At 61.7% G+C, this 27,919-nt stretch overlaps 3 protein-coding genes across 7 annotated transcripts in view; all 3 read right to left on the bottom strand.

The window, feature by feature from the left end:
* Window positions 1–3,369: 3,369 nt before the first annotated feature.
* On the bottom strand, window positions 3,370–7,703 carry SLC39A4 (solute carrier family 39 member 4). Of its 3 annotated transcripts, none has more exons than XM_077758101.1 (12): window positions 7,506–7,703; window positions 6,718–7,002; window positions 6,036–6,231; window positions 5,777–5,919; window positions 5,516–5,687; window positions 5,004–5,176; window positions 4,747–4,884; window positions 4,575–4,697; window positions 4,326–4,380; window positions 4,035–4,187; window positions 3,764–3,951; window positions 3,370–3,672 (listed from the first exon to the last, which is right to left on the bottom strand). In XM_077758101.1, the coding sequence occupies exons 1-12, from the start codon at window positions 7,701–7,703 to the stop codon at window positions 3,544–3,546; spliced, it is 1,953 nt and encodes a 650-aa protein (XP_077614227.1). In that variant the 3' UTR covers window positions 3,370–3,543. The 3 variants fall into 3 exon arrangements, with proteins under 3 accessions (XP_077614227.1, XP_077614228.1, XP_077614229.1); XM_077758102.1 differs by having other exon boundaries at window positions 6,036–6,253; window positions 6,734–7,002; XM_077758103.1 differs by lacking the exon at window positions 6,718–7,002.
* A 3,970-nt stretch (window positions 7,704–11,673) lies between these two features.
* Window positions 11,674–17,567, bottom strand: VPS28 (VPS28 subunit of ESCRT-I). Of its 3 annotated transcripts, none has more exons than XM_077758214.1 (10): window positions 17,534–17,567; window positions 14,996–15,062; window positions 14,362–14,390; window positions 14,213–14,250; window positions 13,872–13,961; window positions 13,035–13,140; window positions 12,810–12,911; window positions 12,233–12,286; window positions 12,044–12,135; window positions 11,674–11,970 (listed from the first exon to the last, which is right to left on the bottom strand). In XM_077758214.1, the coding sequence occupies exons 2-10, from the start codon at window positions 15,030–15,032 to the stop codon at window positions 11,853–11,855; spliced, it is 666 nt and encodes a 221-aa protein (XP_077614340.1). In that variant the 5' UTR covers window positions 15,033–15,062; window positions 17,534–17,567; the 3' UTR covers window positions 11,674–11,852. The 3 variants fall into 3 exon arrangements, with proteins under 3 accessions (XP_077614340.1, XP_077614341.1, XP_077614342.1); XM_077758215.1 differs by lacking the exon at window positions 17,534–17,567 and adding an exon at window positions 16,570–16,768; XM_077758216.1 differs by lacking the exon at window positions 12,233–12,286.
* The window catches only part of TONSL (tonsoku like, DNA repair protein), a 13,542-nt gene continuing 2,895 nt past the window's right edge, over window positions 17,273–27,919 (bottom strand). Inside the window, exons 8-28 of the mRNA XM_077758114.1 lie at window positions 27,490–27,635; window positions 27,237–27,389; window positions 26,897–27,022; window positions 26,593–26,773; window positions 25,317–25,399; window positions 25,125–25,214; window positions 24,729–24,801; window positions 24,491–24,654; window positions 24,291–24,414; window positions 23,424–24,151; window positions 23,252–23,331; window positions 22,735–22,888; window positions 22,559–22,637; window positions 21,718–22,019; window positions 21,386–21,557; window positions 20,440–20,615; window positions 19,616–19,689; window positions 18,966–19,099; window positions 17,671–17,852; window positions 17,534–17,603; window positions 17,273–17,418 (exon numbers count right to left, since the gene is read on the bottom strand). Of these exons, the coding sequence (XP_077614240.1) occupies window positions 17,273–17,418; window positions 17,534–17,603; window positions 17,671–17,852; window positions 18,966–19,099; window positions 19,616–19,689; window positions 20,440–20,615; window positions 21,386–21,557; window positions 21,718–22,019; window positions 22,559–22,637; window positions 22,735–22,888; window positions 23,252–23,331; window positions 23,424–24,151; window positions 24,291–24,414; window positions 24,491–24,654; window positions 24,729–24,801; window positions 25,125–25,214; window positions 25,317–25,399; window positions 26,593–26,773; window positions 26,897–27,022; window positions 27,237–27,389; window positions 27,490–27,635 (3,437 nt within the window). The remainder of the gene's footprint in view (window positions 17,419–17,533; window positions 17,604–17,670; window positions 17,853–18,965; window positions 19,100–19,615; window positions 19,690–20,439; window positions 20,616–21,385; window positions 21,558–21,717; window positions 22,020–22,558; window positions 22,638–22,734; window positions 22,889–23,251; window positions 23,332–23,423; window positions 24,152–24,290; window positions 24,415–24,490; window positions 24,655–24,728; window positions 24,802–25,124; window positions 25,215–25,316; window positions 25,400–26,592; window positions 26,774–26,896; window positions 27,023–27,236; window positions 27,390–27,489; window positions 27,636–27,919) is intronic.

Below are 27,919 nucleotides of genomic sequence, written 5' to 3'. Positions count from 1 at the left end.
TTGGGATTCCCCCTCCCCCCCCCGCCCCCCCCCCCCCGCTTGTGTGCCCGCGCGCGCTCTCTCTCAAATAAAAATAATATTTTTTTAAAAAAGAAAGTATAATTACACCCAAGAAAATGGCATAGAAATATGGGTGTATGTTGCATGCGTATCTGCCCATTTGCTCATGTCAGCAACAAGGCTGACCCTTGAGTAGTGGACAAAGGGGTCACTCAGATANGGAGACAGACAGCGTGAGGGGGGGGGGGTCAGAGAGAGAGGGAGACACAGAATCCAAAACAGGCTCCAGGCTCTGAGCTGTCAGCACAGATTCCGACACGGGGCTCGAACCCATGAACCGTGAGATCATGACCTGAGCTGAAGTCGGATGCTTAACTGACTGAGCCACCTGGGCGCCCCCACTTTTAAAAGAAAACTGTAAGAAAAAAACAGTAGGTAGAAGAATGTGCTGGAGGAGGCAGCAGGGACAGAGCTGGGGCCCCAGCCAGGACACTAAGTCTTGGTATCTCCGTCAGATGGCCACAGTCATGGTGCCCACATCGTAGGATATCTGTGATGATTGAAAACAGCAGGGCCCACACAACCCTTGGACCGGAGCTTGGCACATTGGAAAATGCCCTGGGCCGGGCAGGGTGGATACGATGCGGCTCCATCCCAGTCAGAGGAGAGAAGGTGGGCAGCGGAGCCAGGCGGTCCCAAGGTTGGCAGTGGGAAGACGGAGGCGAGCCCGCCTGGTGGGTGTACTTTCCCAATGAGAGATGAAGGTGGGGCCTATCAGCAGAGCCTGGGGCTCCAAGTTGCTGGGGAGGGACTGTGATGGGCTGGAGAATGGCCCGGGGCGGGGGGTGGGGGTGGGGAGTGCCAGTACAAGCCCTGGCCTTGCCCTCTGAAGCCAGTGTTCTCCCTCAGACTCAGAGCTTGGGCCCCGGGGCTCGTGGGCACGACAGTTGAGGCCGTGCTCTTGATGTTCCTCTGGGCAGTGCTGTGCTGGGAACCAGTGGTTTTCTGCACCTTCCTTCCATGCCAGGAGGCCATCTCAGCGTAGTAGACCAGCTTTAGGAGGGAGGTGGTAATTCCCACACTTCTCTTTTGTGGTGTTGGGGAAGGTTCTTGGAGAATCAATACCTCTTGGAGAGGCTGGAGCATCTGTCTACCTGCGTCAGGCCCGGAGCTCTCACATACGGCTCTTCCTGCCCGTTTTGCCAGATGACTGGCACGCAGCCCCCACCTCCCTCCAGCACACGTGGACCCCTGGAGCAGAGCACGAGACTGACTTCCACTCTCCTGCTTTCATGTCTGTGTATTGGGTGAACGACAGGCTGAATCTGATGTCCCCTGGACCCCTTTCTCTTTTTGCTCTTTCCTCCTACCTTCTTTCTGCTACCTGGCGAGTGCATTTAAGGGCTAAAGCTCTGGCCGCCATTTTGGAGCATGAGGGGTGTTGTGGATTGAATTGTGGTCCCCCAAAAAGATGTGTTGAAAACCTAACCCTCTGTACTTCAAAATGTGACTTTTATTTGGAAATAGGATCATTAACGGATGGAATTAGTTTGGATGAAGTCATAGTGGAGTAGGCAAGTTGGTAACCCAGTAGGACTGGTGTGCTTATCAGAAGAGAAGAGATAACAACAGAGAAGGTCATGAGACAAAGGAAGACACTGGAGTTATGCCTGCCACGAGACCCAAACCGCGAGTGGCCAGAAGCCAGGACAGCCTCACGTCACAGATTGTCCCTAGAGAGTAGAGAAGGGGGGGGGGGCTCAGTCCATTGAGCATCCAATTCTTGATGTCACCTCAGGTCATGAGTTCGAGCCCTGTGTCAGGCTCTGTGCTGACAGTGCAGAGCCTGCTAGGGATTCTCTCTCTCTGCCCCTCCCCACTTGCTCACTTGTGCTCTCTCAAAAACAAATCAATAAACATCAAAAAAACAGTTGAGGAGCACGGCTCATGGACACCTTGATTTCAGACTTCTGCCTCCAGGACTGAGAAAATTTCTATTGTTTGAAGGCACCTAGTTTGTGATGGACTGAGCTCCACCCTCAGAGGACTACATAGATCTCTGAGGATGGACGTTCGTGCCGAAGACGGTGTGACAGCGTCAGGGGAGGCCCGGGCCCCACTGACCACGGACTGTCGCTTGGGTCTGACCGCTTCAAAGTAGTAATAAACCCTCATCTACGTGAGTGCTGTGTGTTTCAGCCCTTCTGCTAGAAGTAAAAGTTTGATTCCTAGCTGGAGACTGGGCGGCCCTGCTACCTGCAGCCTCTGGCCAGTTTCTCTGAGTCCACGCCCCACGCAGGGCCTCCACACTTGCCGGCGCAGGACTGGGGTGGCTGCCTGGAGATCCCTTACTTAGCACAGCCCTCCGGGTGCCGGGAGCCACACCGGCCTCGCTGGGTGACGGTCACAGCGAGGAAATGGCAGCGCTTGCACAGCTCCTGCCACGAGGAACGAAAACTGGGATCTCCTTCTGCTACTGGCTCATGTTGGAAATGAGCCTGCGGGTATTGACCAGGCCTCACAATATTCCAAATCAGACCGATATTCCCCACACAGATTGCTCATAAGGAAACGCACATCCCTGCCTTTTCCAAAGAGACTTCAGATGAAAGCTCTGTGGATGATTGTCAAAAGGCTCTTCCTATGGGCCTTGCAGATCCAAGACTTAGATAATAATAAAGGGGGCTAAGAACACGAGTTACAATGGAGTCTGGCCCTGAGACAAAGAGCCTAATCTATGGTTAAGGACAGATTCCAGCCCACCCGCTTGTTTCTGCTTGGAGCACCGCCCCCCCGAGGCATTTGTGATCAGTATTTGGAGTGACTTTTTCTGGCCTTGAATATGCTGATTGCACCCTGTGAAGGAACCTATTGAGGAACTTCTTTTGTGATTATGGAAGCAGAGGTGTTTCCTGAAAGACCTGTTTGACCCCTGCTCACAAAGAAGTAACTTCACCCTTCTTATGCTAAAAACTTTGTCTTGGATGCTAAAGATACCTTCCTTCCCCATAGGATAAGCATCTGAATCATCTACCTCAATCACTATTGATAAAGGTTATGCCTGAGTCTTCTACAAATCTATGTTCTGGGAAATTCTTACATATCAAAGAAGTTTGTTATCAGAAATCATTGTCTAAGGCAAATGCCACTTTTGTGCCGGCCCCCAAACACTTATAAAATAAAGTTGAGCCCCAGTCAGAGCAGAGATGCCTGCCTGGTGACCAGAAAGACTCTCGGGCCTCTCTCACCCCTCCCTCGCCGACGCCGTCCATCCTTCCGGGACCCCTGGACCCGCCGGAGCCGGCCCCTCCCGGCTGCCTTCCTGGTGGGGGACACCGCGAACGGCAAGGACAGCAGCTGGGCTCCAAGGGCAAGAATATGTTTATTGAATAGGGGTGTTGAGACATGTGGGAGGGAGACTGAAATGGCAGGGGCTCTCTGGGGACCCAGCTGCAGGCTCCACACTGGCTAGCAGGCCCAAGGAGCTGGGATAGCCCAGGGCCAGCAGCCAGCGTCAAGGGCCGGAGCGTAGAGGGGTGGACATCAGAGGGTGATTTTGTCCTCGTATAGCGACAGCAGCAGCAGGACGGTCCAGCCGCCCAGCAGGCCCATGTTGTGCAGCAGGAAGAGGAGCCAGGGCCGCTCATCCCGCACGTGCAGCACGGCCGGGAGCTGAGGAGGAGGGAGGCACGGGGTCAGCGGCCAGCTCCCAGCCCCTGCTCGCTCACCCCCAGGGCAGCCGACTCCTGCCCTCCATCCTGACCATGTCGCAGAGCGCCACGTAGAGGAATAGGCCGGTGGCCACCGCCAGGATCCAAGTCTCACTGTCCTCGCCAACGTCGACCGCTAGCGCCACGTAGAGGCCGATGAAGGCAGTCAGCGCTGAGGCCAAGTTCAGCAGCAACGCCCGGCGCACCGACAGCCCCGCGTGCAGCAGGGCCGCGAAATCCCCTGGGGTGGGGTGGGGGGTGTTAGGCCGAGAGCCCTGCCCCTGGCCGGCGGCCCCCCTCCCAGGCCCTGCCTCGCGCTCTCACCTAGTTCGTGTGGCACCTCGTGGCAGAACACGGCCAGCGAGGTGGCCAGCCCGGTCTTCCAGGAGGAGGCGAAGGCGGCGCCCACGGCTAGCCCATCGGCGAAGTTGTGCAAGGCGTCGCCCAGCGTGATCACATAGGGCAGCAGCCTCAGCTCTGCAGGTGCGGTGGACCTGGGTCGGCGCTGACCTGGTCCCCCGCTTCGGCGCCCCCACTTCTGCTCCCCCGGCCCGCGCTGGCGCTCTGCACCAATCCGCAGCCCCTAATCCTTCTGGGGCTTCCCTCCGGGCTCACCTGAGCTCAGTTTCCGGGGCTCCAAGCTCAACAGCTCCGGGCTCTCCTCTGCCACCTGGAGGGAGTAGGTCCGTGTGGCTGACGCCCTGGGCAGGGAGGTGAGGAGGGGCGTGGCGGGGCTGGGTCCCGGATGGGCATCGGAGGGAGGAGGCCTCGGACAGAGGCCCTGGGGTGGGGGCGGGGCCAGGAAGGGGTCCTTTCAGGGGAAAGTCCGTGTCGGGTGGAGACACTGGGGAAAGGGCAGCTCACCAGGTCTGCGCGGGAGCCTTCGTGGGGCTGCTTAGGCTGCCGGAGCTCGCCGGGGGCTAGCTGCAGGGCCACGCCGTGGCTGTGTCCGCCGTGGCTGTGGCTGCAGGGCCCATCCCTGGAGTCCTGTGGGGANTCTGCCCCACCCACCCCCCACCTCCAGCCCCCACCTCACCTCAGGGTCCAGGGGCAGTAAGAGGTTGAAGAGGTTCTCAAACAGGAAGAAGGTGTAGAGGCCACCCAGCACGGCCACAAGGCGCCAGGTGGGCTGTGCGCCAAGGCCCTCCCCGCTGTGCGAGTGCAGCCCCAGCACCTGGGGGGAGAAGGGGGCTTTAAGGCCTCCCCACGCCCCACCCCTAGCCCGGGGGACCAGACTGCGGGGTTGGCCTGCGCAGGGAAGTTCCAGTCGGGAGGGAGGGGCGGCGGGCTGACCTTGGGTGTCAGGTGGAGGATGGCGTCCCCAGTGAGCGCGCCCACAGCCATGCTCAGGAAGGCCTGGATGACATAGTGGGAGGCAGCGCTGTAGGTGGCGCAGGTCAGAAGCAGGAGGCCAAAGATGGCACAGAGGCAGATGAGCAGCGTGGCTATGGAGCCGTACAGGTACCCTGGGGAGGGGGCAGGGGCGGCCGGGCTGAGACGACAGCCTCTCTTGCTTCCCAGGGGAGGGGCTCCAAGTGGGGCCCGGGAGTGAGCTCAACAGGGATGCAAGTGGTCAGGGACAGGCCGGGCCTCTGCCTGTGCTGCCCCTTCAGGCCCCATCCTCTTCCCATCTAGGCCCCCGTACTCCCCTGCGACCCCTCCACTCGGACGCCCCGTTCTCTTGCCAGCCCTGGCCCAGCTTTTCCCACCCCTCCCCTAGCCCTCCTCCCCGTGAGACCCCACCTCTGTGGCACCAGCACCGATGGGTGCAGCAAGCATACACTCCTGGAGAGGCAGGCACTCACTTTCCACCTGGCTGAGCTGGTCCTGGGTGGGGGGGCTGGGCTGGGGGCTGCAGGCCCCACTTAGCTGCTGCTGGAGCAGGGCCGGGCTCAGTTGAGCCCAGAACTCTGGAGTCACCCCATCCTGCTCAGACAGCCCATACACCGCCATCACTTCACTGGCACTTAGGCATACCTGCGGGGAGGCAGGAAAGGGGGTCAGGGGCCTGAGCAGACCCGTGAGGCCCCACCTCTCCCCAGGATTATGCTGCACGGGCTGCTCACTGTGTCCCACATGTCGGAGCTGCTGTTAGGGGTCATAGTGGGCACAGGGCCCTGGTGGTTGGCGCCCTTTCCCAGATGACTGTGGTCACTGTGTGACTCTGCCACTCTGCCTACCCCCAGGCGCTGCATCAAGGCCTCCAGCTCTGGTAGGGAGGACAGAATCACAAGGTGTGCCTGGGCCCCAGGCCTGCCCTCCGCAGGGACATGGAGGCTGGGGACTCGGGGCAGTCCCCACCCTCCGGCCCCGCCACAGCCTCACCAGTCAGTGTGATGTTGGGCGTCTCGCCGCTGTGCTGCCGGAACACAAAGTCTACAAAGTACTGGGGGCTTGGCAGGGCGTGGAAACAGGCCCCACTGCTGACGTGGTCCACCAGGGTGGCCAGGACCAGGCCAGGGTCACCGGGAGATCCTGCCCCTGCTGCCTCCTCCAGCAGCTGAGGCAGGTCCACACAGGCCTGGGGCGGGGGAGAGTCAGGGCTGAGACTCGCCTGCAGGGTGGCCTTCCTGGCCTCCAGCTCTGCCATCAACCCTAGTGCCCCCTGCATGCCACTGACCCCAAGATCTGCCCCAACGTGACCCCAGACCAGCCTTGTCAGAGCACCACCACCTATTCCTGCCAGCCTACGACCTGGGCTGGGCCTGACCCCTCCCTGAGCTCCCTCCCTAAGGGCCCAGGATTCTTCTCAGCTCCACCCCCCCACCCCCCGGGCTCCTCAAGTCCCTGCCCTGAGCGGTAGCAGACATCCATTTGTGATCCCACAGCCTCACCCAGCCTCCCAAGTAGGTCCCCAAACTCCCCCTAAGTGTTCAGGTGTCCAGGAAGGTGTGTGGGATGTTCTGCCCACTGCAGCCAGGCCCAAGCCCCAAAGCAGTCTCCTTTCTCTGTGGGTCCCCTTAGATCCTCCTCACTACTCCCTCTGACCCACCTCCCAGGCCCTCACCTTCTCTGCAGCGGGCCAGCCAGAAGTCTGGGCCTGAATCCTTTGCAGCAGCCTGCCCAGGCCTGGGGCCAGGGCCTTGGGGCCCTTCAACAAGGCCAAGAGATGGTCAGCACGGGTGGCCCAGCGTCCAGCCTGGACATCTGCACATGTGCCCTTGGGGTCACTGAGGTAGAGGGCGACAGCAGCACTGAAGCGGGCGATGTGCCTGTGCTCTAGGACTGGCCCCCCGGGGAGCCCTGGCTTCTCAGGCCTGCCCAGGGCCAGCGCATCATCCACAGTCAGGCACTATGGGCAGAGACAGGGGCCCAGGGTCAGGCAGCTGCCGGCTCCCTGTGGGGCCCACGCACACTGGTCTCCCCCTTCCTCTCTCCCACCCACCCCTCCATCATTGCTCTTTCACACACTCCCAAGGTCACCCCCTCTCAATTACACACATGTGCACAGGCGCGCACACACACACACACACACACGGGTTGGGGCAGTAGCCCCCCCATCCCAGAATGGCTTCTTCCTGTAACCACTGCCAATGTGATGACCTGGGGACTGATGGAAGAGGTAGCCCTGAGGTCCTGGAGCTACATGTACCCAGCACAGCCCCCAATCCTGGGAGCGCAGGCTGTCAGAACTCAGAGCAGAGGAAGGTGGGCACTGGCCTGCAGGTAGGGCCTGGGTGCTTGGCCACCCAGCCTCACCTTGGCCCGCCTCCTGGAGTTTGCCCAGGGCCCTTTGCTTCCAGCCCTGGGGTGGAGCGGGCCTGGGCTGGGGGACCCATCGGGTGGGGCAATTACCTTTCCACACGGCCCGTTGGCGCAGTGCACACGGTCCGCCAGTGTATTTAACAGGCTGCCCAGCACCACAGGGTCCAGAGCACCCTGGCCTGAGGACAGCAAGGCCAGTAGCCGGGCTGGCTGAGCTGCCATCACGGTCACCGTCACCGTCAGCACAGACAGCAGCAGCCCCAGCTCGAGTCGAACCAGGACTCTCATGGTCACGCTGAGGCCCCTGTGCGCTCCGTGCTCCGGGGAGGCTGCGGACACCAGGGCTGGCTGGGGCTCTCGGGTCGCCAACTGGCCAGGCTGGGGCTGGGCTCTGACCCGCCCGAACGCGTGAGGACCTCTCCCAGGTATTTCCTGCAGGGCCCTGTGATTGGCTGACTGAGGCACCTCGGGTTAACCATTCCAGCAGCAGATCCTCCCTGCGGTTGGAGCCACTGCCTGAGGGGGGCGAGAGCGGGGCCCCTTCCTCTGGAAGGGCAGCCTGGGCACGGCTAGCTTGCCTCAGGGCTGCGGGGCAGGGCCACCTTTTCTATGCCCGAGGGGCGACCCTCTCTCTAAGGTCTGCTGCCAACGAGGGGGACCTGAGGCAGAGGTCCCACAAGACCCCATCCCCAACATTCCACCTAAGAGGCCTGAACACATCCCTGCTCCACTACCCTCCCAGCCCCTTCCCTGCTTGGCTTCCTTGGTTCTGGCAGCTTAGACACCCTCACCCCACCCCTAGCTTTAGGTCCCAGTTGGGGGTGGGGAGGTGGGGTCCTCTCCTCCCAGGGCCTGGGCTGTGCGCCCATCCGTGTTCGGGGCTGGACTCTGAGGGGACTGAGAAGGTGCTGGCTGAGTCATGCTCCCCTTCCCAAACTCCAGGGAAAATTCCTGAGGAAATGGCCAAAGCCCCACAGGGCAAACGGGGAACCCACTGGGCCTTTTGTTTGCTGCCTCCTGGCAAGGGTCTCTTGGGCTGTACGGGCAGGAGGAAGTAGGGCAGGACCCCGGTCTCTAGGCCCAGGGCTCGAGGGAGGGCCGTGACCCCCAGCTCTGCACCTCCCCTCCCTGTTGCCTCCCTCTCTGGCCTTTGAACCTCTTGGCTTATCTCTGCCTAGTTGGCAGTGCAGGGGAGGGGCAGGCCGCAGGGAGCCAGCTAGCACCCCTGGCCAGGTCTCAGGGCAGCTTTTTTTGTTTGTTTCTTCCTGGAGGGAGTGTGTGGGCGTCCCCTTCCCCACCTGGTTCCGCTGACCACTGACCCTGAGCCCTGTGAGGTGTGGCTGGGACGGAAGAGGTGAAGCTTCAGGGCAGTTGGGAGCCTAGAAGGACTCTGTCCCCAGAGTCCTGTGGGCCCAAGGCAGGGCATCATGCTGAGGGCAGTGTCCTGGGCCTGAGGTCGCCCTGCCCACATTCCTGCTGGATGACCCCACAGCGGGATATCACAGCGTCCTAAGAAGGAGCTGGGCCAGAGGAGATTGGCAGGGCCTGCCTCCGGGGATTTGGAAGATTCCTGGAACCCGGAGTCATCAAGCAGGGAAGATGGAGAGATTCGGGCACTCTGAAGACTGGAGGCCCAAACTGGCCTTTTTCCTGCCGCCCAGCACCGGGCCCAGCAGGCTGTCTGGGGCAGGAGCTGAGGACCTGCCTGCCTCCTCGGGTCACCCACTGCTCAAGGGCCTATTAACTTCTGGGCAAAGATCTCAGACCAGCCTTCCAGCCTGGCCGTCCCAGGTCCAGGCAGCACTGCCTGAGCCCTTGAGGGCCTGGCATGTGGCTTGCACCCCCCTGGGCAGCCCCTCTGACCTCAGTAACCTCACGCTGGCCCATAGCGGCCACAGAAGGCATCACCAGCCCCCTGCACCTCTGACTGCCCCCTACCTGGTGCCGGGGTCACCTTCTGGGTGCTGCACCCTCTCCTGTGTCTCTGGGCCCCTCCTGCATCATTCCATCATCCAACACGCACACCGCAATCCCTCCTGTCTTCAAATACACCCGTGTCCGCAGCAGCGTTAGCCTCTAAAACACCGAAAAAACCCGGGCATCCACTGAAGGATGAAACAAAATATGGTCTATGCAGTACAATGGGGTAGTATTCAGCCTTAAAAAGGAAGGAAATTTTGGGGCATCTCGCAGGCTCTGCTGGTAGAGCCTATGACTCTTGATCTCAGTGTCATGAATTCAAGTGCCACATTGGGAACAGCACTAAAAAAAAGGAAATTCCGACACATGTACAACATGAATAAGCCAATCACAAAAAAACAAGCCCTGTGTAACCCCACTTGTAGGAGGCACCTAGTCAATCTAGGGACAGAAAGGATGGTGGTGGCCAGGGGCTGGGGGAGGGGACAGGGTCTGTGTGGATGTGGTGACAGCTGCACAGCACTCTTAGTGTACTTAATGCCACTGAGCTTTAAAACGTTTCAAATGGTCGGGCGCCTGGCTGGCTCAGTCGCTAAAGCATGCGGCTCTCCATCTCAGGGTTGTGGAGTTCAAGCCCCGTATTAAAAATAAAACCTTTAAAAAATAAAGAAGGCAAATTTGATGTTGCATTTAATTAAAATAAAAAACCAACAATCATATAGACCAAAGCAGCCCTCCTTGGCAGTCTCTTCCAGGCTCCCCTGAAGCTCCCCTCCCCCAATCTTGTCAAAGTCCCTGAGGGCTCCACGGGCCACCCAGTGGTGCCGCTTCCTCATCTCAGTCTGCCCTGGGCCCAGCTGCTCCTCCAAGGCTAGGGCCTCCCTGGGTTTCCTTGGCCCTGGCTGTCCCTTCTTCGGCTCCTTTGCCAGTCTTTCTACCACAACCTCCAAGTGCAACAGTGCCAGCCCCGGGGTCTCTGGGGTAGAGCTCCTGGCACCTAGCACAGTAAGTGTTTGCCATGGAGATAACAAGCCTTCGTCTTGTTCACCTCCTTCCTTCTGAGCCCTAGCCTCTGACATCCAGCCCCCACCTGACATGCCCTCGACCAGCTGACACAATCAGACTCAGCCTATGAGAACTGCTCTGGCCACACCCTCAGCCCCTCCTGGTGCAGGTGTCCACACGGCCACAGGAGCTTCTCCATCTGTCTAGCTGTTCGGGTGCGAGGCCTGGGTACTCACTGCACACCAATCCAGCCCAGCAGGGAGCATCGTGGGTGTGACACATGGCACAGCCCCCACTGGCCATGGCCCCTCGTGCCAGTCTATCTTCCCCTCCTAAGACCTAAGGGGACGTGGGGCACGCCTCTGCTCTGAGGCTCCCACTGGCACCCAGGGCTCTGGGTACAATCCGAGTCCTCACCTGGCCTCTGCCCCCTCCTCCACCTGGCTCCCTACTCCCCTGCTCCTTGCCAGCTCTGCTGTCCTTGACCGCCCCATGAGAAATGGCACCTCCCTAATGGCAGCCATCTCACAACAAAGATAACTTTGCTTGCTTGTCAAGTCTGAAATACTACATGCCTTATTTAATTGCCTTTAATGCTGCAGAGATCCAGAAGCACTACTCGGAAAAGGGAACGCCACAATCAGGCTCTGGCATGTCCCTTATCCCAATGGCATAGTTGCTAAAACGTGACGCGATGCACCCTGGAATCCAGAGCCTTGGTCTTGGGGCTCGTTGCCGGCTGCCTGTGAGGAGGTGGCTGTGATGCCGTGGGCCGTGGGGTGGGGCTCACAGCAGCTGGCCCCGCAGCAGGTGCAGGAAGCGCTGGCAACTGAGCCAGCAATGGCCTGTGAACACCTGTGTCCCCACCTGCAGACTGTCGCTTCCCCCACCTGACTTTGCTCCCGAGCAAGGGACACCCTCTGCAGTGGGCAGGACAAACCGTCTGTCCTGTGAGTCACCTACTGGGGCCCTGAGGAGTCACCACAAGGACAAGGCCTGCGCTGGCCTGTGGCGTCCCCCAGGGCAGGGAGGGGCAAGGGGGCAGCGCGGCGGTGCTCTGGACCCCCAGCTGCCTAGAGCTCTCAGGGGAAGGGCGGGGAAGCGGATGTGGAAGGCAGCCGCCTCTGTGGTGAGATCCAAGCCTTGCTTGGGCCCCGCCCCCACTCACCCCGGCAATGCCCATCAGGGAAGCTGGTTTCAGACCCTTCCCTGAGGAGCAGGCCCCACGGTCGTTTGGAGCATGAGGCAGGTCCCACCCGAGGCGCAGGGGGAAGACAGAAAGGCAGGGCAGGGCAGGCCCAGCTGGGGGAGAGCAGCCACAGCAGGAAGGGGGTGTCGGAAAACATCTTTATTGTGGGGAGGGCAGGGCGGGAGCTCTGGGGTGGACGGACACACAGATGGAGCCGCTATGAGCAGCAAGATGCATGGGGGCCACGCAGGGGTCGAGGTGGAACACAGCTGCAGCCCCCCACTGGGCCCACCCGAGCACCTTCCTCCCAGACCCCGGGAGGCTCAGGCATGCAGGAAGCGGTTGAAGGCGTTGTAGGCCGACTCCAGGTCGAAGAGCATCTGGCGCACCTGGGAGTCGTCCAGCTCATCCGAGGCCGACATGCCGCTCAGGGTCTGCAGCCTGTGGGAGCGCAGCGCTGACGGGTGTGCTTTGCCGCCCTTGCCGGTGGGAAGGCTCGGGCTGGTGTACTCACCACTGGCTGACGGTCTGGCGGCCCTCGAAGTCGGCGGGCAGGTGGCTCATGCGGTGCATAGTCTCCATCAGCTCCCGCAGATCCGGCTGGATCTGTGGACAGGGTGCTCAGCCCCGTCCGTCAGGAGCCCTCTCCCAGCCCTCCCCGCTCCCGCGCCCCCCCATCCCTCCGCCCCTGCCGGAGCCACACCTCATCCATGGCACGAATCTCCAGGCGCAGTTTGTCCATCACCGTGATGAACAGCTGGGAAAAGTGTGCATGTGAGGCACCACAGACCCGCTGCAGGCCTGGAGGGGGGACCCCTTGCAGCCTGCAGGCCTGGTTCCTTTGCAGGCCCAGGCCCAGGCCAGCCCCCAGCCAGCCTGTCTGGCCTCAAGAGCCCACTGTCTCCCTCCTCAACCTCTCTCCTTGGCTGTCTGGTCACGGGGTCCTTGCTGGACCCCCCTGTTCCCATAGCCTGTGAGCTCCTCTATGCCACCTGGCCCGCAGGGCTCTGGCTAGGCCTCCTGGGGCTGTGGGTGCACGGGAGCCCTGGCTGCACTGACCCTCCGTGCGTCCCGCAGGGGTTTCTCCTGGATGCTGCCTAGGGAGCAAGTCCTGCCCACCCGTCATCCCTAGCTACAGAGACCCCCGCCTAGTGTGTGTGAGGGCTATGCAGCTCTGGGAGCCCCGGGCTTCTTTGCACACAGTGGCCACAGCAGGCAGTGCTGGTCCCCNGGAGCCCCCCCGACCCCCTGTAGGCCCCCCGGAGGCCGCGGGAGCGCACCGAGACCACGTCTGCAATGCAGCGGTTCAGGTTGCCCTTATCGTCTTTGATGGTGATAGGACGGTCCTCTTTGATCCTCTCCATGGCCAGTGGGCAGTCCAGCTGGGGGAGGGAGGGCATCATGGGTACTGGGCCTCACAGGGCAGGTGGCCAGACCCCTCCCCAACAGCACACGCACCTCCCACCTGCTGTTCCCCTGGGAGTGGAGGGGCCCCGCTCACTCACACGGAACTTGCGGCAGAATTCATCAATGGAGCTGATTTCTGCGCCCTGCACCTGCCGGAAGGCGGCTTTGTACTGGACCAGGAGCCGGGAACAGGCTGCAGTGTACCTAGAGAGAGGGCCAGGCTGCTGCCCTCAGTACCAGGCTAGCCCTGCCCACACATCCTGCACTCTCTTGGCCCATCCAGACTTAGGGCAGCTCTCGGAGAGATGAGAGATGGGACACGAAGGCTGGGGCTTCCCTTGGGGTCTAAATGAGAGATCCTGAGAGGACGGTAAGCAGAAGAGGAAAGTGGCCCAAATACGGCTGGCTGCCACACGGGATGAGCCCAGACCCAGGCAGAAGCCTGGCCAGCTCCCTCTTCTGGAAGACACTGGCCACGCCTCCACATGGACAGCTCATGGTCCCACAATGCAGGCCTATTGCACTGAGCAAAGGTCCCGTGTGCCTCCTAAGTGCCAGGCCTGGCCAGCAGCTCCTCACATGGTGACCTCCCTTCTGAAGCCATTTCGTCAACGAGGACGTCTGTGCCCGGGGAGAGCAGGACTGGGAAGCCCAGCCCAAGTGGTGGGCACATCTCTCCTCTGGAGACACTTCCGTGCCACCACTACAACATCCTGGCTGAGACGCTGCCAAGGCCACAAGCACCCAGGAGCAGCCCCCGTGTGCTGGGTGGACCCCACGGGAGTGGGCCCCTCATGGCCCGGAGAAGGCAGGGTCCATATAAAGCCCAGCTTGGGCGCTGGACCCCTGCTCTCGCCGCTTCCTGAGCACCCGGGCCTGGAGCGCAGCTTCCTGTGGCTGGCGCTGATCAGTAAGCAAGGGCAGTGGGCTCTCACTCGTTGGGGGTGACGCAGTCCTTGATGTATGCCTTCTCCAGGGCCTGCATCGTCTTCACAACTGCAAACAGCTCTGCCATGTTGTCATACCTGAGGATGATGTGTCCGTCAGGCCGTGGCTACCAAGGTCCCCAAAGCTCAGGGCGCCAGCCCTCCCGGGGTGTGTCAGAGCTCTATACTTGACCTGCTTCTCTCTCCCTGCCCCCGCAGAGAGTCCTTGGGAACTGCTTCCCCAGCCTGACCCCAGAGTGGGGGTGGTCCGGAGGTTGGGGGAAGTTAATCAAAGGAGGCAGGTGAATGTGATATGTGTTGGGTGGGGGCAGTTCAGGGGGTGTACTCACTTCTCCCGCTCCCGGGCATTCTTGTACAGCTTCACCTCCTGTAGGAGAGAGGGCAGCGTGTCTGCCAGCAGTGCCAGGTGGCTGCGGGGTCTGGGTGAGGCTCACACAGGCACTGAGCAATGCTGGCCCGGGGGACACCTGCCACTCACCTCGTATAGCTCCGGCTTGTTTCCAGGGGCTGCAACAGAGCAGAGAGCTAGCAGGCTGGCCACTAAGGCCGCCCCAGGGGCTTGTCCCCTGGCCCTAGCCCCAGCCCCATTTCATTCGCCCACCCAAGGTCCACCCTGCGAAACATCCCAAAGAGCCCAGAGGGAGCTGGAAGATGGGATTCTACTCCCAGCACCCCACCAACGTGTCATTGGGGGGTGTGCTGAGCAGAAAACACACCTCTGGGGCCAGGGAGACACATGCCGGGCCTGACTCCCCATTCCATCGCTGCTCCTCAGCTACCTCACTCCATAGCAGGGTGACCACACCTTGCTTATGGTGCAGTGACAGGGCACAAATGAGGTTTGTCACATGCTTTGTGACGTTTCCCCTGGCTTGACTCCAGGATACCCAGGACCCCCTTCCAGTCACACTAAAGCTCTCACCTCTCTGCCGAGCTGGCCCCACCTGGAGGTCGGCTCTGGGTCCCCTGGTGATAAACTGCACCAGTCCCCAGCTGCCCACTGAGGCTTATATGGGGGAGACACGGGTCCACCCCACAACCCCTGGTCTCTGCAGCACGGCCTGAAAGCCTAGGCCCTTTGGGTCCCTGGGTCCAGCTTGGGCCACACTCACCTCCCACGCCTGGAGTGGCTGGGATCCCGTGAAACATCCTGCAGGCTCAGGCGGCCACAGTGGAGACCTGGGGAGCAGAGCCAGTGCCAACTCAAAGGTGACCCCCGGCACCCCTGGGCCTCATGAAGAGCTTCCCTGCCCTCAGCAGAGTCAGATGGGAAACAGGTGGGATAGGGAAACTGACGAACTCCATGAAGGACTTTCTTGCTCCTTTTCCTGCTTCACTCTTGCTGGGACCCGTCTCGTCTTCCCTGCCTTACAGCACAGATAACGTGCGTCTGCCTTGTAAAGATCCAGAGAGCGTAACTTACGTGGGTCCTCCAGCACCGTGGATAACCTCTAAAGAACGATAGGGCAAGGCTGTCCTGTGGATATTCTAGACCACTGACGTGGACTCTAGACATCTTGATGCCAAGACCCCCAGGGCACTGGTCTTTGTTTTGACCAGCTCCTGGGTGCCTGAGGACACGTACATCAGACCCCAAACCTCAAAAAAAAAAAACAAACTCCTGACCCCAAGCAGAGGAGAGACTCGCACTTCTCTGCTTTCGGAGTTTCCCAAATACTCCCTCTGCTATGCTCTATCACTTATACTACTCAATAAACTCTGTTCTCACTTCCTTCTGGCTTATGTTTCATTTCTTTCTTTTTAAAAAAAATTTTTTAAAATGTTTTATTTATTTCTGGGGGGGGGAAGAGATACAACGTGAGCAGGGGAGGGTCAGAAAGAGGGAGATACAGAACCTCAAACAGGCTCCAGGCTCTGAGCTGGCTGTCAGCACAGAGCCCGATGTGGGACTCGAACCCGCAAACCATGAGATCATGACCTGAGCCGAAGTCGGACGCTTAACCAACTGAGCCCCCCAGGCGCCCCTTGTGTTTGATTTCTAACCTATGCGAAGGCAAGGACCCTCTTGGCTGGTCTGGCAGGAGCCCCTCTGGGCCCCTGGACCTGGCCTGCCTACATCATAGTGATGAACACACAGGCACTATGTGCTCTGGTGGGGACACCAACTCTGTCCTAGACTGTCAGGAGGAAGTGGGTGCTGGCAGCTTCTCAGCAAAGCTGAGGGCAGTGGCGAGGGGTGGGGGCCCACTGAGGGCTGCTGCGAGCCAGGAGGAAGAGAAGGTGGCAGGTATCAGAAGACCTGGGGAGGAGCATTTGGGCAGAGAGAAAAGCACACATAACACAAGGCCTCTACAGAGAAATGCAGCGAGAGGAACAGACAAGGGGAGGGGGAGCTTTCTGAATGAGGATGGAGATACAGGATCAAAGTGCACAGCTCTTGCGGGTCAGAAGTAGGAGTTGGGTTTTTTTTTTAACTTTTGAAATGTTTTCTTTATTTCTGAGAGAGAGAGAGAGAGAGAGCAAGAGAGCAGGAGAGGGTCACAGAGAGAGGGAGACACAAAACCAGAAACAGGCTCCAGGCTCTGAGCTGTCAGCACTGAGCCTGACGCGGGGCTCAAACCCACACTGTGAGATCAAGACCTGAGCTGAAGTCGGACGCTCAGCCGACTGAGCCACCCAGGCGCCCCCAGAAGTATGAGTTTTATACTAACCCAGCAGAACTTACTGATGGGTTAAACACAAGTTCTTGGGGCTCCCAGTGAGAAAGTGGGCTGAGAATGAGCAGAAGCCTGAGGCGCTTGGAGGGTCCCGCCCACTCAGGGCCAGTTTCAGACATGCTTTAGAGATGAAACCAAACCCACTGAAGTATTTGAAACAGGATGGAAATTACAAGGAATCAAGAACAATTCCCGTTTCTGGCCCAATGACAGGTAAACTGAGTCCGAAGAGATGGAAGAGGAGCAGACTTGGAGGAACTCGCGCCCCGCGCCCCGGTGCCGCTGCATAGGCTCCGCAGGCATCCGAGGTGTCCCGAGGCAGCTCAAGCCAGAGGAGAGGCCGCGCCAGCTAGCACCCCGAGGCGATGACACTGGGGGTGGGTGGCGTCACACTGGGGACGATTCAGAGGGAAGACGAAGAAAGGAGCCCAGACTGGAGCCATAGGTGCCCAGTGAGCAGAGGCTGGGAAAGGGTTAAGGAGCACGACTCCGAGGGGAGGATCTGGTGTGGGAAGGCGGAAGCATTACAGAAGCCGGGGTGGGGGGGCAGCTGGGAGGGTGCTCAGCCACCGTCCCGCGGCTTCCGGGAGGGGTGCCGGGTCGGAGAGGGCTGAAGAGTGAGCGGAGGGATAAAGAAATCGCCTGCAGGTCTTCAGAGGGACTCCACTCTGCTGTGAAACGACCGTCTCCCAACTACAAACGAATATACGGCTAAGTCTCAGAAGCCGGACACTGAACCGAAAAGCGAGTTTCTAGAGAAGGCCCCTGACATCCGACCATGTAGATGCCGCTCAGGCTGCTCCCGGGCCCNCGGTGCCGGGACTGAAGGGAGCACTCCACCACGGGGAATGCGGGGCCTGCGCGCGAGGGGAGCCCTATGCGCCTAGACGACGCCCGCAGACCTGGCCCAGCGGCCTTCTCCCGTGCGACTCGGCCGGCCCTGCCTAGCCCGCCCCGTCCCGGCCCGGGTACCTGCGCTCGCTTGGCGGGTGGGGGCGACCCGCGGNGGCTCGGCCTTCGCGGGACTTCCGAATGACGGGACCTGCCGCAGTTCCAGCGGGCTCTCAGCTGCCCTACAGCGAAATGAACCCCCGCTGTCCCTCGCCCACCCGCCTTCCAGGCAGCAGCGGGGGTGGANTGCTCGCGCCAGGGCCGGGCTGCTGGGGCAGCAGCTGGCGCAGGGCGTCCCGGTCCTCGGTGGAGAGGCGTCTGCTGCACAGCTGCAGCTCCCGGAGCTGCGTGGTGATCCCGTCCCAGAGGCGCAGGCCCAGGGGGCCCTGGACAGCACAGCCTGCAGGGGGCAGACGGGAGCCGGTCGCAGGGAGCGGGCGCCAGCGAGGTAGCCCGGGGAACCTGCAGGAGCCAGTGGCGTTCCCAGTTCACCTGCGGAATCCCCAGGCCGTGTTCTTTTCTCTCTACCAACGTGGCCCTCAGGAAGAGGCACGCTTCCTCTGAGCCCCAGGGGTTACAACCGGGGGCTTGGGCAGATGCCCAGGAGAGGCCCACTAACACCCTAGGGAGGCGTGTGGGCTCCTTCATAGCCAGTAGGCAGGCAGGAAGGAGACTGGCTAAAAGAATGCTGCGACCGCTGCGCCTCTGACAATTTCTAGGACAATGCCTGGGTCTCTCCATCTGTAGAATGGACACGATGGGAGGACCTGTGGGCCGTAGGAGGACAGGTCTCCAGGGAGGCCAGGGTGCCCGGTAGGCCCAGGACCCTAGGGAGCTAGGGGAGAGGATGGGTACAGATGCCAGGTGTTGGGGGGCAGCCCCTCAGCTGTGTGCAGATCTCCCACCAGCTTGCCTTCAGGGTGGGGGTGAGGAGCAGGAGGAACCCAGGGGTTCCCTGAGGACACACCCACTCCTTGTCCTTGTCCTAGAGGGCAGAGCCTAGTACTCTCCTGCCCCAGGCCCCAGCGGGATGTGCCAGGCTACTGCGTGGCCATTTTACCAAATTAATGTCTCCTGGGGTCATTCTCAAGGCAGCTGTGGGAGGGTGCTGTGCCTCGGTGTGGGGCCAACATGAGAAGACGCTAAGATGCCACAGGCTGAAGGCAGAGTCAGGGCAGGCCCTGCCAGGAAGCGGGAGGATCCCTTGGTGGTAGGTTCTTGCCATCCTGATCTTGAGCTGTCCTTTTGCCAGTGGTAATTAGGAAACCCCTGTGACAGGGGATCTGTCCCCCCAAGCACCATGGTCTCTGAGGTTCAGGCTGAACAGGCCAAAGGCAAAGACCACATGCTCCTCCCGTCCTGTTTTAGGAACTGGACTTACACCCCCTTCCAGTCACACTGGTCACTGTCTCCCACTGTGTCAACCTCAGGGAGCCCAGCCCATCTTTGCCATCTGGCTGCCATCGTGCCTCCTAGAGGAGGAGGAGGGCCTCACATAGGTCCCCAAGCTCACCTGACAGGCCAAGGAAGGTGAGGCCTTGGGGCCGCACCTGGAGGGCAGACAGGAGCTCCTCCAAGCCAACACGGCCAATGTCAGGGTTGGCAGACAGGTCCAGTGAAATGAGTGAGGGGCAAAGAGGAAGGCATCTAAGACAAGGGAAGAAACAAAGGGGTCACCTCCAGGGAAGGAGGCCCCCAGCACAACAGAAAGCTGCCCCAGACAAACCACAGCTCTGGGAGCCATAGGCCAGGCCCTGTAGGCTCTGCCCCTGGCATGCACGGGTACAGGTGCTTCTCCAGGGCCGGCTGGACACTGCCATGGGTGAGGGCCATCGCGGCCAGGCCTGGGTATGCCTCCCTGGCTTGGGTTGCCCAACACTCCCAAGAGCCAGCTGAGGCTGGAGGGTCACGAGTGGCCCCTGCGTGGGCTGCTGCAAAATGGGTGAAGGGAAAGGCTCTCAGGAGTGTGGACAGAGGAAACACAAAGAGGCAGGGCTGAAGCTGCAAGGGGCTACGTAGATCCTAGGACACAATGGGGAAGAAGCGGTTACTACTGGTGTTACTACTGCTGTTGCTTCCCTGCCTGACCCAGCCCTGCAGAGTACTGGGCCCTGAGATCAGACTCCCCCAGAGGGGTGCAGGAGCGGGGTGGTGCAGCATTACCTGCTCAGTTCAGTCACCGCCTCGTCGCCCAGGTGGTTTGCAGACAGGCTCAAGTGAGCCAGAGCACAGCCTTCCTAGACACAGCAGAGGCCCAAGAGGAGCTGGGTTAGGTGGGGCGCCTGCCCTCTCTGCCTCCCAGTAGAGGCCCCGAACCCAGGTCAGATACCTTCCTTCCTCGGAAACAAGGGGCCAAAGACTGCCTGACCCCTCAAGGCGCTGGAGGGGAGCAGTATCCCTTCAATTTGAAAATCAAAAGGAGGGGCGCCTGGGTGGCTTAGTCGGTTAAGCGTCCGACTTTCGCTTGGGTCATGATCTCGCGGTTCGTGGGTTCGAGCCCCGCGTCGGGCTCTGTGCTGACTGCCAGCTCAGAGCCTGGAGCCTGTTTCAGAGTCTGTGTCTCCCTCTCTCTCTGACCCTCCCCTGCTCACCCTGTCTCTCTCTCTCTCCTAGCAATAAATAAAAATATTAAAAAAATAAAAAAAGAAAATCAAAAGGAAACGCCTCCCATTCTAAGTATTAAGTCACCCCCGACGTGAAAGTCACAGGGATCAGCCCCACGTGGAAGACTCCGGGGAAAGGGCCCTAGCAAGCCTGGCAAGACTCTGGGACCTGCCTGGGGTCCTAGGCACCTTTCCTGCTGGCCAGGAATTCACAGGCCGAGGCCAGCAGCTCTACTGAAAGCTTCACCCACAGCTGTTCTTTCTGAACCTGGACCCCTCTTTCCAGGCTGCCCCCACCCCACCAGGTCTCAGCCGTGGAACTGCAGCCTGGACGGCCCAACGGTGCTTGGCTTTGGCACCCTCCCCCATCAACGGCATACACACCTTGGTCAGGAACCTGACCACAGGCTCTATGAGGCCTGAGTCACTCTTGCTGGCTGCCACAGAGCTGAGCTCCAGGCGCTGGAGGGTAAGGGCGGGCAGGCTCTGCAGGGCCTGGGCCAGGGCAGTGGTGCCCAGGATGTTGTAGGACAGGGACAGTGTCTTCAGGTACTTAGCATCTGCACAGGGGGCCAGAACCTCTGTCAGCCGCGCACGACCGCCACCCCAGCCCAGCTGCAGTCCTAGCCCGACACCTTCACGATTCCTCTGGGGAAGCTATCATCCCTGAGGCTTTGTACACGCAGAACTGAGGTAACGGCTGCCTGGGGTTTCCCAGGCAGGGAGGAGGCAGGGCCAGACTCCTGTGCCCACCCTCTCCCCACCATCTCTGGGCCACCTGCCTCCCCCTCCCAAGGTGGGACGGGGTACCTGAGACAGGCCCTGGGCTGGGATGTCTGTGAACAATGGGGTGGGGTTGGTGAGCCCTGCCTGCTGCCCCAACCCCAGCCTCTCCTCTGCCGTGGCTCACATCCCTGAGCCCCACTTCCCAGCCCGCCAGCCTCTCCTCTGCCGTGGCTCACATCCCTCAGCCCCACTTCCTAGCCCGCCACTTCTGCAGAAAGCCCCCCTAGAGAACTCCTAGTTCCCAGTCTCTCAGTACTGGGACCACTACTCTCTGCAGCCTCAGTGTGTCCGTGGTGGGATCGTCTAAGGCAAATGGAACACTAAGAGCTGGTGAGAACAGGGACACAGGGACAGTGGCCCATGGCATGTCTGAGGGGAGTGGCCTGAGCCCAAGCAGACCCAGCACATCCACCTACGTGCTCCTAGACACCAGGCGTGGTGGCCAGGGACCCCTCTGGCTCAGGGCTCTCTGTGCCCCTGGACATGCCCTTCTGATGGCAACTGGAACGCTGAGGCCAGGGGGTGAACATGCCCATCAGCTCACCTTGGAAGGCACTTCCTAGGGCTGCCTGGTGGCTCAGGAAGAAGCTGGGGCCAAAGCCACAGGCCTGGAGACGCAAGGTGCTGAGTGAGGGGCAGGCTTGCAGGATGAATGCCAGGGCCTGACCACTGCCATCCCCGAGAGGGTTCATGCTTAAGTCCAGCTCCTCCAAGCTCTGTGGAAGACATGGGCCCCCTGGAGAATCTGGTCTCCTTGCCGTCCCAGAGCTGGACACAGGCCAGCACTCCCACCTGCACCTTCCCACCCAGCGATGGGCTGAATATAGATGTTCTGAGGCCGCCCTGTTGCCAGCCTGCTGCTTCCCATGCCTCTACCTGCAAGGTGGCCTGGCCCAGGAGGCCTGTGGCAAGCTGGCGTAGGCCTTCAGGGCCCAGATGATTGGAAGAGAGATCAAGGAGGATAAGGCTGGGCATGGTGCCCAGCGCAGCCAGCAGCTCGGCAACACATCCGTCCCCCAGCCGGTTCCCTGCCAGGCGCAGCTCCCGGAGAGCCGCATGCAGCTTGAGGGCCCGCAGCAGTGGGGTGAGCTGGGGCTGGCGCAGGGCCAAGGAGCAGGCGCTGAACGAGGGGCCTGAGCCCTGGCACTCCGTGGCCTGTAGCACCTCCCGGTGCTCCTCTGGAGGGGGGATATGGCGTCACCAGGGCCAGAACCTGCTGTTCTGCCCTCGGAAGCCTAGGGGGCAAACCAAACATCTCCCTCCTCACTCCCGAGCCCTGGGACACCCCCGAGGTGCTGCAGAGCCTCCTCCCACAAGCCTGTGGGCCTGCTATCACGAGAGCCCTCACACATGGCTGATGGGTGGGGATGTCCCTTCTCTGGCTTGTCGGGTCCTCTTGGCAGGGCTCCAACCTCTGTCGCCCCCACATCTCAGGGCCCAAGGCAAGCCTCCTTGGAGAGCCACCCTGGACCTACCCTTCAGTGGCTCTGGCGACTCTGCCATCCCGCCTCCCCCAGGGCCAGTGTCCCCCCACCTGCCACCCCCCTGTGGGCACCAGGCAGAGGGAGCCCTGAGGCCAGGTGTGGGTGGGAGGGGCCCCGGTGGAGAGCTCGGGCTCTGGGATGTGAAGCCCACAGACCTGGGAGCGGCCCAGGAAAGTGGAACCTGAACACCCAGCTCCTCTGCCCGGGGCACCTCAGGCTCTCCTGGGCCCTACCTTGCTCCAGGCTCCGGCAGGCCCTGCGGTAGCGGTCAGCCAGCGGGGGGAGGTCCCATGAGGTCACTTCCGCCAACACCTGTGAAGCATCATCACTAAGCAGCCCCAGCCCCGCACCCCCACCCCGCGACGCTGGGGGCTCTCCTAGGCTCAGGGCCCAGGCTCCTCCCACTCACCTCCTCATTGCTCTGTAGCACATCGGGGATGGGGTCCTGTGGGGCCAGCAAGGCTCCCTCCTTTCGCAAGACGAGCCTCGGCAGCAGCCCACAGGCCTGACAGTAGCGCTGGGCAGCCTGCTCCGCCAGCCAAGCCACGGAGTGGGCCTCCCTGCTGCAGGGACGAAGCGGAAGCTGAGCCGGCCAGGTCCCTACACATGCTGAGGAAAGGCCTCCAGGGTCTTGCCATCCCTGCTCTGGGTCTATAGCTCTTCTGACTCCCTCCCCTCCCCCTGCCCAGGACATGCCCATGCCCTCTGTAGCCTGACCTACCCACTCCAGTGCCCTGCCTATGCTCCTGCAGGGCACTCTTACCCTGGCCTATGACCTCACCTCAGCTATAGTAGGCCCCGAGGCAGCAGAGTGACACAGCAAGTCAGAGTAAGCCCTTGTCACCCATTCCATCTGATCTGCAAACACGAGAGCTCTCCCAGGGGTGCAGGGGGAGCTGGGACTTGGAGGGCATGTGCCACCTTACCTGTGTGGGACAGGAATGAGGAAGAGACTGTCCTCAACTCGCACTCGCACCCGGATGGGAGGGAGCAAAGACGGACCCTGCTGGGTGGGGGCAGGGCGCAACAGGCTTAGTCAGAAGACACAGCCGTCCACCCTTACCGCCCCCGCCGCCCCCACCTGAACAGCGCACCCACCGAGGGCTGGCCCGCTGCAGGGCTCTCCCCACTGGGCTCCGAGGCCTTGGAGACATCTGGGCTCCACGGAGGCTCTGCAGCCGAGCTGCTGTCTCCACCTGCCCTGACCAGTGCACTCCAACCCCTGAGACGGGGCAGCCGGCTCTGCCTGGCCCGGGCCCGCGGCCTGCTGGGGCTCTTGCTGCCTGACCCCAAGGCATGACGGCCAGCACTGTCACCGCTGCCCGGGGAGCGGGGCCAAGAGCCGTCCTGCCGGCCGTGGAGCAGTGGTGAGTCGTCCTCCAGCCAGTCCGAGGTCAGACACTCCTCTTCAGGGATGAGTGCTGGTCGTTGGGGGGTGGCCTCGCCTGGACCCCAAGGTGGGCTGGGCCCCGGGTGGCAGCTCTGGGCACTGCCCACACCACGGATGGCCGTCCGGGGAGTACTCGCTGCCGCCGCCTCCCGGTTGCTGGTGGAGCCGGGTGTCCAGGCTTTGGCCTGCTGCGGCTGGACAGAATGCCGGGGCCTCTTCTGGTTCGGGAGGGGGGGTCCTGGGTTGTCCTCACCCTCTGAGCTGCTACTACTGGCCAGCTTGTGCCTGCTCCTCCGAGGCCTGGTCACAGCTGGAACTGTCTGTCCCGGGGAGACCCTGGCATGGGCCTGAGAGGTCTCTGGGGGTCCTGGGCAGGGGCTCGAGGGAGGAGAGACCTCAGGGTCAAACAGATGGTTACATGGAAGAGTGTGGGGAGCTGTGGGGAGACAGAATCTAGCGTGAGGCAGTGTCTGGCACTGTCAGCCACCCACGCTAAAACGCCCCTTAGGATCAGGGCCTAGGGCACTCTCAGGTCAGGGGAGCTGTTCCGAGGGGCAGAGGAGGTCTCTACTTGCCTCGGCCTGAGGAGGCCGCCCGGAGCAGCCTCTCCATGGCACCAGCCTTCTCTCGGGTTTCGCTGTCCAGGTCCTTGCCATACAGCTTCACCCACTGCTGCAATGTCTCCAGCGGGCTGTGCCCCTGCGTGGCGGCTGGCTGAGCAGGGCTGGCAGGAGCACCCCACCCAGCACAGCCTGGCCTGTATCCCCCCACTCACCTTCACGGTTCGGAGTGTGACTGACGCTCCCCGCTCGATGAGCAGTTCAGCCACTTCAAAGTGGCCGCAGGTGAGGGCATCGTGCAGAGGAGTGATGCCCTCACAGCCCTGGCCGCCTGGGTCATCTACCACCGCCCCATGGTCCAACAGGAAGCGGACGATGTCTGTAGGGCAGGGGATGTGAGCTGGCTGCCCTTTGCCGGCCCCCCTCTTTGGCGTGTCCCAGCCCCATACTCACCCAGATGCCCATAATTGCAGGCCTCGTGCAGGGGTGTCCAGCCACAGTAGTCCCGAGGGTTCAGGGGGTGGCCCTGCGACCGAGGATGGGAAGGAGCCTAACCCACAGCCCGGCCTCACTGAGGGGCTCTGAGGCCCCAGGAGGGCCAGGGCCTGGGTCTCAGAACTCAGAACAAGCCCCACAAGTCCACCCCCAGGCCTGACTCTGCCCTGGCCTAGGTCCTAGCAGAGACAGATGGTCCTCACACAAGATGCATCATCTCGGGGAGGCCCCTCATCGGGACCTGTGCAGGGCCAGCAGCCATGCCCTGCCCTATCCCTTCGGGGAGACCGTGTACCCCAGGAGGGAGTCCCTGCTATGACCCACAGGGTAGCTAGGACGGGACGGCAGACCCACCTGCCTTACGAGGTCCTGGACACGACCCAGACGGCCCTCGATGCAGGCTCGGTGCAGCAGGGTCTCCCCAACATCATTGCGCCGGTTCCACTGTGGGCAGTTGTCCCAGGACAGGGAGCAGAGGTGTGAGGGGACCAGGCAGTCCTGGCAAGCATGGGAGGGACACACACAGCACCCCCACACTGTCCTCACCTTGTTCACCCTCTGCCGGCCCAGGCAGGCTCGCAGCTCCTCGTCCTCCTCCGGCTGCTGGGACCAGCCCTCGGCATCACCCTCTGGAATAGAGCCCGGCCCACTCCACGTTAAGCCAAGCCCCCCCGCCCCCAGGCTCTCCTGCCCTTCCAGGCCTGGAGGATAGGGGGCGGGTGTGGACCTGTCCACAGGAATGCACCTGACCTTTCTGCCCACCTGACCCCTGTCCATCATGTGCTGACCTCTCACCCCATGCCCAGACCCTGCTCTGGATCTCCCCAACCCAGGCTTCCATGCCCTCCTGGGAAGCACCAAGTCATGCTCATATCACAAACAGCTCATCCCGAGAGCCCAGGTGCCCTGCACCTGCCTGTGCCCGGCCTTCCTGTCTCCATCTGCCTCCCCTAATCACTTGGCTGACCCCACTCCTCTTTGCTCTTGCCCTCTACTCCCTCTGCCTCTGATCCTTGCTAGAAGCTTCTTCTACTTCACAGGCTCCTTTTACATGATCACTTGCTGAGTGGCGCTACCTACAATTCCTGCTCTGATCCTCTAATAACTCTCCGGTTGCCGCCTACGCCCACAGACCAGTGACACGGCCCAACCCCCTTATAAAGCAAGGCATAGCCTGCCCACAGCCACTGGCTGCTCACTTGCTCACTGAGAGGTTCTGGAAGCCCTTCAAATGAAAAACTGAACTTGTTCCTCATGGCCCCAGGGGTAGGTCTCCCACCCACTGCCTCTCAGCCAGAAGCCAGACACTGGCTTGCGCCCACCAGCCCAGCACCCCCCGCCCTGATGGCTCCAGCCCGGGCCCACTCAAGCCTGTCCTGCACACCCACCTCCCACGAGGCTGAGCATGCCAGCCCTGAGGGGAAGCCTGTAGCAGCTCTCGAGGGTTTCAGGAAGTGCTGAGCGCGTGTGTGTGGCAGCCGACATGCTGTCTGTCTGCACTCCCGTTGTGCCTGCCCTGTGCCCTCCTCTTGTGGTGCCATTCCTCCAGGTCTGACCCCGCACCTCCTCCCCCAGCGGATACCCACTACCCACTACCCTTCCCAACACAGACTCCTCCAGGAAGGTTCCGGAACTGCCTCAGAACCCCCCCCCCCGCGACTCCCCTCTTCCACCTACCAGCACTGATCACCCTTCCTCCGCACGGCTGAATCCCCCCGGCCCCACGCTCGCCAGTCCCGGCCCAGGGCCCAGCTCAGCAAGTGTCAGGGAGGGGGTGCCACGGGCAGCTGGCACAGGAGCCAAGGCAGCATTCGGGCCTCACCACTCTCTGAGAGCTCCACGTCGCTGGCCTCTGGGGTGTCGCCATCCCCCTCCTCCTGGGGGTCCTCGCCCTCCTCCTGGTCCCCGCGCACACTCAGCTCCTGCAGCCTGGCTTCCGTGCTGGGGGCGTCCTGAGGCTGCAGCCGTAGCTGCACGCTGTGGAGGTGCTGCAAGATCTGCCTCTGAGGAGCAGGGGATGCCCGTTCAGGGCTCCAGGGACACAAGACACCCTGAGCGGGGAGGCGGGGTTGGGGAAGGTAACAGGCGGGTTGCAGGGAAGCAGCACTTGCGGATGGGCTCTGTACCTGCAGCAGGGGCCGCTGGGCCTGCTGGGCACAGCTGAGAGCCTTTTGAAAGCATGGTGCCAGCAGCTCATAGGCATCCCCGGCCTCCTCTCGGGACAGCGCAATGTTTAACCAGGTCTTGGCCTCCTGGAGCGGGAGGTGGGGGGATGAGCTTGGTGGCTGCCCCCCGCCCCACTGAACTGACCCCAGCCGAGGCCCCAGCTCCCACCGGGACCCATGTGAATCAGGGGAATGGCAGCCTAGAAACACTCGAGAGTGGCAGACCTGAGGCAGAGCTGTGGGGACCTGCGCGCCTAGCCCCTCTGCACCCTGGGTGGGGACGGGCGCCGTCACCGCTCACCTCCAGGGCGTCGCCCCCACGCAGCCTCAGCTCCTGTTCGTAGTGGGACACAGCCCGGCGGTGGTCCTTCATGTCTCCCAAGGTGGCAGCCAGGGACACATGGATGACGGCCAGCTCGGGCCCCGGCCTGCGTAGCAGCTCTGCAAAATACAGCTGTGGAGGCAGTGACAGCGAGGCCAGGGCTGCCACACACCCCGCCAGCCCAGTGTGCCACCGCCGCGCCTTTCCTCCCGCCCCAGCAGGGGAGGCACACCTGCTTCTCGTAGGCCTCGGCCGCCTTGGGGAAGTCGCCTGCCTTAGAGAACAGGTCCCCCAGCTGCTCACAGATGCCCATGGCACCCTGGGGGTCACTGCCCTCGGCCTCCTGCAACTGCTGCTGCAGCCGGACCACCGCCAGCACTGCAAGAAAGAGCATGTGAAGCGGAGGCTCAGCCGGCGCTCCAACCGGACTGCTCGACCGGACTGCCGCCTGGGAGCCGCGTGCCCTTAGATGGGCCATCCACCCTCACGCGGCCTCTGCTCGCGCCTACGTAAGAGCCAGCGGTTGGGGCGCCTGGGTGGCTTAGTGGGTTAAGCGTCCGACTTTCGCTTAGGTCATGATCTCGCGGTTCGTGGGTTCGAGCCCCGCATCGGGCTCTGTGCTGACTGCCAGCTCAGAGCCTGGAGCCTGTTTCTGTGTCTGT

Source organism: Crocuta crocuta, unplaced genomic scaffold (assembly GCF_008692635.1).
Source record: "Crocuta crocuta isolate KB4526 unplaced genomic scaffold, BGI_CrCroc_1.0 scaffold327, whole genome shotgun sequence".
NCBI classification, from domain to species: Eukaryota; Metazoa; Chordata; class Mammalia; order Carnivora; family Hyaenidae; genus Crocuta; species Crocuta crocuta.
This window is presented reverse-complemented; position numbering and strand designations above follow the sequence as displayed.